At 47.1% G+C, this 10,995-nt stretch overlaps 1 protein-coding gene across 11 annotated transcripts in view; it reads right to left on the bottom strand.

Moving 5' to 3' along the window:
* The window catches only part of Eno4 (enolase 4), a 40,177-nt gene that overhangs the window by 12,880 nt on the left and 16,302 nt on the right, over window positions 1-10,995 (bottom strand). For 5 of the 11 annotated variants that reach the window (XM_006231669.5, XM_017588865.3, NM_001134505.1 and 2 more), the window contains 8 exons: window positions 10,448-10,590; window positions 8,450-8,619; window positions 8,224-8,355; window positions 6,725-6,778; window positions 5,686-5,742; window positions 4,697-4,864; window positions 2,344-2,469; window positions 682-877 (listed from right to left, as the gene is read on the bottom strand). In XM_006231669.5, coding sequence (XP_006231731.1) covers window positions 682-877; window positions 2,344-2,469; window positions 4,697-4,864; window positions 5,686-5,742; window positions 6,725-6,778; window positions 8,224-8,355; window positions 8,450-8,619; window positions 10,448-10,590 — 1,046 coding nt within the window. Of the gene's footprint in view, window positions 1-680; window positions 972-2,343; window positions 2,470-4,696; window positions 4,865-5,685; window positions 6,779-7,862; window positions 8,356-8,449; window positions 8,620-10,447; window positions 10,650-10,995 lie in introns of those variants that run through there. The other 6 variants (XM_039103296.2, XM_039103291.2, XM_063282814.1 and 3 more) reach the window with 6 other exon arrangements.

Raw genomic sequence — 10,995 nt, 5'->3', positions numbered from 1 at the left:
CAGCAAGTTCAGGGATCGTCCTGTCTAGCTCGGATCACACCATCAACTCCATCACTGGGGCTATAAGCCTATACTAAGTCCTCGCAAGCCCATGCACACTGGTTGTGGTGTGGAGGGACATTTGCATGGCCTTACCCAGGTGTGGCAGACTAACATAGATGGTCCTTGTGCTCCCTGGTGGAGCTTGGTGCCTTCTTTTTATGAATGCCTAGTTGTTTCTCTAAGTCTAAGCACGTCACTGTTCCTGGTGTTCCTAAAGCAGCTGTTTCCCAGGGTAGAATTCAAAGCTTTAGGCCTCTCCTGTGGCAGTAAGGGCTGGGCATCCCTTCTGAGGGGCTCTGGTATTCCTCTGTACCCCAAACTACCCGCCTAAAGCAAACGCTCAGATGGCTCTGCCCTCTGGAAGGAAACCAGGCTTTCGTCCCTGTCAGGGGCAGAAAGCCCAGCCTGCTGTGAGGCTACGTGGTGGCCCTCAGTGAAGGGTCTGACCTTGTGGGCTAAGGCTGCCACGGAACATCACTGTGCCAGTCCCTAAGCCGCACTCAGTCCCACACAATGGCTGAACTTTTCTTTGCTTTCAAGATTTAATCCTCGATTTTCGTCAGCTTGGACATACTGTGTGGGTTTCGCTCCTTGCATAACCAAGCCATTACAGGTCTCACAGATCAATAATTTACTCACCATTGATGAGATGGGTTATTTCCACCAAGTCGGACATCGTGGTTTGGTTTGTGTGCTTTATGATCAGTCCGTGGTACTTCAGGAGGCTTATATTTCTGTCCTCTAGGAGCCTAGACACACTTCTGGAAGCAGCGCCTGCAATTAGGTAGCACCTGGAAGCCACAGCAGCATAGAGGCTGTCCCACTGCTCGGAGTCCTGGGCAGACATTTGAGAGTTGATCGTTATAATGCCTTGAACGCCATCACAAAACAACAGGGAGAGCAGCACATAATCAAGTCACACACTTCTTCTGAAACATAAAATATTTTTCTTGACATCTGTGCCCTAAGGAACTCCATGTCACTGTCAGACAAATTAAAAGCCTTGTGGAGAGAAGCTTCAAGTAATTTGATTTGAGCCTAAAGATCTTGTGGGAAAAAATAAAGACAAAATCCAAAAACATTCGTGCCTCAAGTATTATCCCCACTCTGACTGTGGAGTTCTTTAAGCCCCAGGTACCACCACTCAGGTTTGTCCACGGTGTGGTTAAACACGAACTGGCTAGAGGATTCTTCAGTTATTTCTATGAAACAAACGAACACCTAAATAAAAGGCTTGGAAGAGCCTTAACCATCTTAACCAAGTCAGGGACGGTGAGACCACTGTATGGCACGAAATGTATAGTCAGGTACCTGTGTGTGTGTGTGTGTGTGTGTGTGTGTGTGTGTGTGTGTGTGTGTGTGCTCGTGCGCGCTGTGTGTGTGCGCGTGTGTGTGTGTGTGCGTGTATGTGTATACCTACATGCACATGACCAGATTTCAAGCCATCCTGTATTTGCTGACTGTGAAGGTAGGAATTATCCTATTGACAGAGCTGTTATTACAAGGGCCAGTGAGGCCCTGAGTTCTGCTATATTTTCTGAGAGAGAGAGATTGTGAGAGAGTGAGAGACAGACAGAGACAGAAACAGAGACAGAGACAGAGACAGAGACAGAGGAGGAGGAGTTGGGAAGCTCCAAAACTCCAAGTTAGCTCTGTGTGGCTTTCCTATTATGTGGAATGTGGTTGGTGGTCTTAGATGTGTGTTCAATACACAGATGGCTCTCAAATGCATAAAATCAAGAACTGCACTACTTTGGATGGGATCTTCCGTGGGCAGTAGATGACCCTTGTTCGATGTGTTCATTTGAATACACTGCAAAGCCTTAGGGTCTCAAACCTTCTAAGAATGTAGCTGTTACTTTTATGCATACATAGTAAATGGCCTGAGGCTGAGAAAGATCTGGCCTCACAAAAGTCCTATTTCCATGAGCACGTGAAAATGATATATGATTAACCTATCGAAGTGCCGGCTGGCGCAGCAGGGACGTCTTCCATCAGCCAGGCTGCTTGTAAATACACAGGTACTCCTGAAGGGATTGCGAATGGCTCGTTTCACTTCACAGACAGGCAAGCTCCTAGGTAATTGTGTTCCTGCTATTCATTTGCTTAGTAAGTGCCTTTTCATAAATGCCAAAACAAAGTAGCCCAGCCCCAGCCCAAATTACAACACATTCCCAATAACAGAGGCCCAGAAGAATGGGGTTTTTATTCTACCTTGTTATAAAATGTGGAAGGTGAGAACGCGTACTTTATCCTGTGTAAAATATATGTTCTGAGACAGAAAAGGTGGGCCCTGCTTACCTCCTTCCTGAAAGGATCAATTAAGGCAATTATGGAAGGATACTTGTTGATCAGATCCACGTATAGTTCCACCATCTCAGCTGCGCTTTTGTAAGTGCCCACCATCACTTCGTACTTCCCTTTACTCTGAGGTGTAAGGAAGGCAGTGAAGCATAAGGGGCAGGTTCTCCAGGAGCTGCCACCCACACTCCGGCCCATACCAACAATTATAAACTAGTTCTGTCAGGGCACGTTCCACTGCACCATCTATGTGCTTTAACTTTCGTGTGGTTTGTAACCTGGGGAAATCAAGTCACCGTTGTTCCTGATGCCCCAGGGAGCTCTTCGCACAGATCCTGGATGAAGCCTTCTGTACTACACACCGTTGTTGCCAGAGTGGGAGGAGAAAGGCTTTCTGTTTAGGTTTATGACATGGTTGTGCAGGCCCCCAGTTGCCTAGGTAGGTGCACAATAGCCCACATCTACAAACTGTCAGAGCAGCAATGCAGACCTGCCCACTCTGGAACCCACCTTGGCTTTCAACTCTCAGGGATCAAGTCTCTCATTTCCCTTTCTGTAAACATCGTAAACAGTGAAATCAGCTGAAGCTTTTGCATACTAATATCCAACATGAGAATCAAGTGGACCTGGGAAGGTGTTGCAGGGGGCCACACACTGCCCTGGAAGGGAAGGTTCTGTTGCAAGCCTACTCGTGTGACTTCTGCAGAGACTCTTAGCATTAAGTATGGAAGTAAATGGGGTTGCAGCTTAGTCCTGTAAGACAGAGCAGCTTGGTTCAAGTTTGTGGTAAGGGGTGGCACTGGGGACGCTTAAGTTAGGGAGGGAGGTGGGCTCGGAAGCAGGGGTGGGGTTGGGGGAGCAGTCGCTTTGCTAATCCACTCCTGCAGTTCCAACTTATAGACTTCAGTGGAACTAAACAGGTTCCTAAGAAGTCTACAGTTCAATGGATTTCTACCTTTTCACATTAAAAAGTAATAAGTTTTACCTTCTATAATGAGAAGCTTAAAAATCCTATCTTGTCAGTGAAGAAATGCTAATGACTTATTGTAAGAATCACCTAATATCAACCTAATACATTTTACTGAATATAAGCAATAAATACCCATTCTAGTTAGCACTAGCAGTCAGTGTGTTCACAGTCCTTGGTATACATTGCTGATGAAAACAGGCAATTATTTTTCTTAATGGTATGTTCAGGAACCAATCATTACAGGAAGAATAGGAAATTACTTTAAACATCCCTCTGTGCACTTAGTTTCTTTAGAAGTAAAATAACTTCCAGAAATCAGCCAAAACTTGGGATTCTTCTACACTGCTCAATTCTTTCTTTGTAGTGAAAGTTAAATTCACAGTGAAGTGAAATCCTGTGTGCCCTGCCTCCTGAACCTGACATTAATTACCAAGTTAGCACTCGTGTGCCTCAACACGACGGCAGTTTATAAAACCAAGACTCGGCACGGGTGCACCTGAGAATGGGAAGCATAGGTAAAGCAGGAAACTGACTACACTCTCTCACAGATCCCCAGGTACAGACATGAGCCGCTCCTGTAGCCTGGGGGTGGGGGAAGGGTGGGCGGTGGTGGGGGGAGCAGTTTGCATTTCCTTTTAAAGTGTTTCCCTCTGTAGGTGACATGACTGCAGGTGATGGTCCAGGCTGGAGACGATTATGTATTTAGTTGAAATAAACCCACGTTCCTCGTAAACTTAGTAACTTAGGAGTGCAGCTGAGTGGTATAATGCTCCTAGCATGTGTGAAGCCCTAGGGTTTGGGTTGCAATGCCTAACAAATTCAGCATTTCCAACCAAATGATTTATACTCACAAAACATACCAGACTGTTAAATTATCTCTCAACAGGTTTCATGATTACACTATAAATTATGCAACTAAATAGGTTCCTCAGAAGTCCATAATGAAGGAATTTAAACTTTTTTCACTTAAAAAAGATTTATTTATTATTATTTTATGTATATGCATACACTGTAGCTATCTTCAGACACACCAGAAGAGGACATCAGCCCCATTACAGATGGTTGTGAGCCACCATGTGGTTGCTGGGAATTGAACTCAGGACCTCTGGAAGAGCAGTCAGTGCTTTTAGCCTCTGAGCCATCTCTCCAGCCCCAACTTTTTTCACTTTTAAAACCATTTTATGTGTCCATTTTGATTGCAGAATTTCTGTATGTAATCATGATATTTCAATGTTAATTTAAAAAATGGACAGTGTGTTGTAATTTGGCCTCTGGACTCCATTCTTATTTATGCACACAGGATCCAACTGTCCTGAAAATAGGTGAGCTCTAGTATAAAATCCCGTCCTGTAAGCCAGGTGGCTGTTCAGAGGGGAGACTCACGTAGTCCATCAGCTCATGCCCAGCACAGTTGATGGCGAGATGGAAGTTCACTCCCAGTTCTAACCCCAGGTTCGAACAGATCCCCTGGATAAGCAGCAGCGGCTGTTCTATGGTGTCGTAGTTGATGGTTAAACAGCCAAGATGAGACGCCCTGCCAGTGATCGGCGGCTGCAAAATCAAAAGGAAATGGCACAAGTCACCATGGCGTGCTGAGGTACTTGGAGTGCCCTGTGATGGAACACGGATCTCCAGAGATCTACTTTTCCCATTTTGGGATGATTTCTAAACCCATCCCACACCCACCCTGGGCTGGGCATACAATCCCCAACATCCCCTGGCTTTTCTTTCTTTAGTGTGCCTACCTGACTGGCTCTGCCCTTGAACACTGGGCTAACCTGAGCCACAACCACTAGGCTCTCCCTGTAAACATCCATAGTTCTCTAACTCGGTCAATCCTCCTCTTTGAAACCTACTTTTTAAGTTCAGTTTTCATCTAGGTGAGCATCAATTACTGTGACACTTTTTTAATTGGGGCAGCGAGATAACTTGGTGGATAAAGGCACCGAGCCTGGCATCTGAGGGCCACATGGTGGGGGAGAGAACAGACCTCTCAGAGCTGTTCTCTGACCTCCAGTCCAGGAGCTTGAACTCTGCCCTTTTCTTTCTTCCTCTGTGATACAATGAATATCTACGCTGTCCCGTGTCCATCTGTCATTTATAAAGACAGTCTCTTGCCTATGTCTTTCACATATAGAGTCACATGCAGTCCTGCTGCTCCTAAAGGCTGCCTGTGTCCTTAAGATCTCAGCTGGCTGATGGTGGCTCTCTAGGAACCCACAGCCAGGAAGAGGGAGACTGAGGCCTCTGCATTAGACAGAACTCTATAGCAGCATTCTTGGACTTGGAACAAACCCCTCCTCGTTGACTTAGGCCTGGTCTTGGAAGCCCAACACTGAGGAGGAGAGAGGGCCCGCCCAGCGCCGGCTCACCTGAGATCTTTTGCCCCCATTGTGCCCTTTTTTGGTCTCTGGTTTTGGAGGTGGGAGCTATGGGAAGAGAAGAAGAACCGTGTTGCTCGGTATTTTCAGACATCCCTGTGGCACTGAGCAGAGCTGTGGGCCTGCGACTGGCTATTCTCAGGGGACTGGTCATTCTACTGTGAATTTTACTCCTATAGCATGTGTATGAAGTTTGGCCAAAAATTCACATGTGCAGGTCATTCCAGTCATGCCCCTCTCAACGTCCCCAACTATTTCTCAAGCTCAAACGGCTTTAGTTCATCCTCTCCTGCCTTCACACTTCACATTCATGTTACCAAAGCATACGCAGGCCACATTGGGAACTCCTGGTATGTGCACAGACTCCTGGAGTGCACAGACTCCTAGAGTGTGCACACACTTCTTTAGGGCAGGCAGAGACCTAATCCTCTCCCCACCACTCGCCAGTTGTGGGATTTGCTTTCTTAGGCCCAATATTCTCAGCAGAATCAAGGTGGATTTGATCTTTCTCAACAGCCAAATGTCATGAAATACTTTGCAAATCCTAACGGATGATCTTACCAAAGAACCTGTTGTCTCAGAGAGTAAAAAGGGGCAGCTGGATATCCTCAGAAGACAGGTGTGCTGCCAGTGAGCAGTGTGTACACGTGCATCACAGGAAGCCTCAGCTGTCAGCTTGACACAAACCCAGGGGAGCCCTCAACAACTGAAGAACTGCCCACATTAGACCAGGCCAGTAAGCAGTGTCCCCATGGTTACGGTTTCATTGTCCTGTTTGAGTTCTTGCCCTGACTCAGTGATGGATTGTTACCTGGAAGTGGAAACCAGACAAACCCTCCCCTCCCAGGCTGCTCTCCTGGCCTTGGTTGTCTGTCAAAGCAGCAGGAGAGAAGATTAGGACCAACTTGGTTTGCATGGGAAATCCAAAATAAACAAATATGTTCTCCATAGCTACGATACCGGTTTAATTCCAAACTGAACTGCAAGCTGGATTTGAGTGTCAGCATCTGCCACAGCCCCCTTTACATACCGTCTCCATCGCTCTGTTAACTTGTTTCTGAATTTCCAGAAGCAACTCGATACCCTGTAAGCAGAACAGCCAGGGTGTACAACTGTACAGTTTTAGCTTTCAGACATGAACACCATACCCTGATGGCCAAGTGTTTCCTGGGACTACTCATGGACTCCCTGTGGAGGACTGCCAGTCTACACAGTAAGAGAGACAAATGTTAATCTTGGGCCCCCTGTTGGGCTAAGTGTGAGTGACAGGCTGTGCCATGGTGTCTTCACTGTGAAAACTGGCTAAGTGGTCTTATCCTCTCTTGACCAAGACAGACAGTGGTGCAATGCATGGCACAGGTCACCGAGGAGGCCTGGCTAAGTTAGCTTGAATCCACAGTCAATTAAGGAATAGAACATGGTGGGGGTGGGGGAGAGTGGGCAGGGGGGCTGGAGGGAATGTTCATCTAGAAGGCACTTGTTTTCTGCAGGGGACATGGGTTCAGTGTCCAGCATGCACACGGTGGCTAACGGTTGTCTATAATTCGACTCCCTTGTCTGGTCTCCTCAGGCACCGGAAACGCATGGTGCACAGGCACACATGCAGCTAAAACAGCTGTATGCAAAAAAATGGAAACAAATTAATCTTTGAAAGGAGGAAGAGGAGGTTTGCTGTGATAGTGAGGGCTGCACAGGGGAATGATGATGAGGGGGGACATGCAGAGCATTCTGGGGCCCCTCTCAGGACAGTGGATAGTGACTCAGGATCCTGCTGTCCAGTCTGACTATGGCCAGACAGAATCTGGCAGCTGGTGTGCTGCATATAAACTCTAGTCACCTGAAATTTGTAAAGTGTGAGGTAATAATTTTGTTTAAAAAGGGCTCTTCTTCACAGAGAAAGCAAGTGAAGCTTTTATAAAACTTATCTCTGCTAACTTGGGAAAATTTCGCTCCTTGCAAGAGGCATTGAGAAGGGGTCTCCTCTGCTTTTTCTGAAAGCATTTGCCACAGTGTGACCCTTATGTAGTCATTCCTACTGCAGAGCAATGTAAGAGAGCTCCACCCCTGAGAACTAATCCACCCCGGAGAGCTAAAGCTTTGACACAGGATGCATTCACTTCACGCATAGGCACTGACCTCCCCATAGGTGCTAGGCTGTAGGTACTGACCGCACATGGGTGTTGGGCCACCTGCCGGCCTGGAGTTCTTCCTAACAGAGCAGGTTGTAAGAAAGCAGGTTACGACTTGCCACAGCCCAGAAGCAAGCAAAGGTCCTCCTCTTGGCACCTTAGAGGCTGGCTTTTCCACACAGACAAGACCTTGCTCCTGGGAATCACTCGAGTGAACCAAGGCCTCTAAGAGGGTCTGCTTCCTTTCTTCCTTTCAGTTAGTCCTTGCTGTCTTCCTACTTACTTGATTCCCTAAAATACCATTTAATTCACTTTCCCTTGATCTACATTAAAATTCACCAGAGATGGAGGTGGGGGAGGGGGAGCAAGTGGGAAAATGGTCTGGGTGGTTATCCGGTACTTGTTTGGTTGTTAATCCAGGACTGGGGATACACATCACTTCTTTCATTAAATGTAACTTCCCAGGTGACGACTTCCCACAGCTCAGCACAGATCCCATCAGCAAAGGCATAGAGAATGTCGATGGTTGCTCCTGAAACGCAGGACAGTGAGGGCAGGGGAGGATGACGGCTCCTCTGACCACCCCGTTCATGGTTCCATCCGTGATGAGATGTAACATCACTAACCTGATCATGCTTCAGTAGTGCAAGGGTTAAGTACAGAGGCGTGCCCGCCAAGGTCGCACTGGTTTTGGCTACTGCCAGAGACACAGCTCCTATGGCCATGCTGCCATGGAGGACTGGTTCAGGCGGTTCTGGGGGGAAGATGGGCTTCTCCAAAAGAGTGTCCCTCCGTCCTGGAGAGGAGAGCATAGAGGAAGGATTCTTTTCTAGAAATCTCACTAGAATAAAACTACATTTTAATGCTGTACTCACGGGTGACCCGGCACAGAGGAAAGGGTGAAGGCCAAGGCTGAGTCTTCTTAGCTCCTGAGGACTTTTGACTTGCTGACTTATCAGTATTCCGTCATCCTCAGCCTTGGATTCTACCTAATGACTTTTAGGCCAATCACTGTAAACTTGGCCCACAACCCTGTGAGGTAGATACAGCTACTCCCACACTTGCTTGTAAGTAAACTGGGGTTTGTTGTGGTCGAGAGACATCGATTGCCTAATATGTTACAGGCGGTAGATGCGAACTTGGTTTAGAGTCTGAACTCCAAACCCTGCCCTTCTGTTTGTCACCGAAGTCCCCATGTACCTAACACTGAGGACCTCTTCATGTCTTTGCCTAATCTGCTGTCTTTCTCTCTAACCCCAGAGAGAGCCATGGTTTGTTCCGAGTTTGTGTACTATCTCTAATCAAGCCCGACAGCCAACCTGGAATCCTCAGCTGTCTTTACTCAGCCCAAGAACAGAGTCCCTCCTAAGCCCCAGTCTCCTGTTCTTCCCCACAGCTACCCCAGGTCCTCAGCAGAGCTAAGGTGCACCAGTACCCAGCACGTGGTTAGAACTGAGCAAACCCCTGCCTCCACCTAGTTTCTCTTCCCTGAAGCTCTCAGTTCTGTGAGTCAAAGGCAACTGCTAAATGAAGGGAGGCCATGGGCTCCTCTCTCAATCGTGTCCACCATAGCCTCTGAGAGAAGACTGGTCTACTGTGACTCCCTGGTCAGTTGTGCTCCCCTCTCTGAACTTCAGCCGCAGAAACAATGAGATAAAGGATCTCCTTCCCCATCACCTTAGTTCCCTCCTGGTCTAGAGCTTTCCCACTAATGAAACCCACTTTCTGACTGGGTGTTCACATGTGCCTGGGGCCATGTTAGCTCTGATTCAACCGATACAGAGTGCTCCTGATTCCAGGGGCAGGCCTCGAGTTAGCAGACTGGAGGGGCTGCTGTTAGCATTCTGTTGGAAGTATGGAGCCGGGTCAGACAGAAGCAAAGCTTCAAAAACAAATGCTGATCGATAATGTGGGCCCAGGCAGAAAAAGATGGTACCTTAAAGGTTAAGGTTTCTGTTTGCATCTAAGACAGTTAAGTTTCTGCTTGCCTTATGCAGGCTAAGGTCTCTGCTTATAATTAAGGATAGTTCCTGTTTCTTAGACCTGATGTGACCGGCCTGCGACCCCATTCACACCATGTAATCCTTACTTGTCCCTTCCCTTTCCTTGTAGCTACCTAACGAAGTACAACAGCCCACAAGGGGGCGATCTCTCAAATCTCAATTTAGGGTGTGACAGCTGGCTGGCCAGTCCTGGGTGACCCTAAAGTACAGCTTGCTTTAACTGGACAAACGTGGATGTGGTCGTTTCTCCCCAAGATTCTCAGGTTTAACAGATATGCAAATAGAGCTCACCTCCGGCAAAGCAGACTCTTTATTGTGGGCTTTTTTAATTGCTTCATGGAAACCTTAGGGAGGTGCAGATTCCCTCCGTCCCCGCTCCCACCTCCTTTGTGCCCCTCCTCCGCTGCCACTGTTTAGGGAATTTTATTCAGTAAGTGCTCACCTGTGAATAAGAGCACAATCCTTTTGTTTCTCAAAAAAAATGGAGGTAGGGTGGGATAAAACCTTGTCCACCTAGCACAGCAGCTGCAAAGGAGGTGAATGGAACTTGGCAGGGCATGGCCTGCCCCTTCTCCCCCAACCCCTGCACCTAAAGTTGTTAGAAGATAACAAGCCACTCACCTGCCTTCTGCCCTTTCTTTTTGGAGGGAGGTGGGGGAGGTGGTGGCAGAATTACTGGTAGAGTCATGGGAACCGGCTCCTCCTGGCTCCTCTCCAACTCTTTTCTGTCTTTATCTGCTTGCACTTTGTGTTCAAAGAAGATCCTGAATGGCAAGACGTATAAGCCTTTACCATGGGATGCCGTGTTTTACAGCTGACCCTGCTAATGTTACAACAATATGATTTTTGTAAGCTAATGAGGAGCAAATTAGCTTTAATTTCTAAGGTTAATAAAAGTAACGACAGTGTCAAAACCACCTTTCTTTTCAAGAATCAAAATTCATTTTGCCTGGAAAGCAATGCTTTATAGGTGCTCACCACTGAAATTATCTGAGCTCTTTTTATGCTCTCAAAATAAAACTTGAAGACATAATTTGATTAAGGGTGACTGGATTTTTCTTTTTATATAAATGATATTCGGGAGCCAAACTATTCAGGAATCCTTGGTGAAAATGGTATTGTAAAGATGTATTTCCCTTTCCTCTTACTGTGTGTGTGTGTGTGTGTGT

Source organism: Rattus norvegicus, chromosome 1 (assembly GCF_036323735.1).
Source record: "Rattus norvegicus strain BN/NHsdMcwi chromosome 1, GRCr8, whole genome shotgun sequence".
Taxonomy (NCBI): domain Eukaryota; kingdom Metazoa; phylum Chordata; class Mammalia; order Rodentia; family Muridae; genus Rattus; species Rattus norvegicus.
The sequence above is the reverse complement of the archived record's forward strand: the minus strand, read 5'-3'. Positions and strand labels throughout refer to the sequence as shown.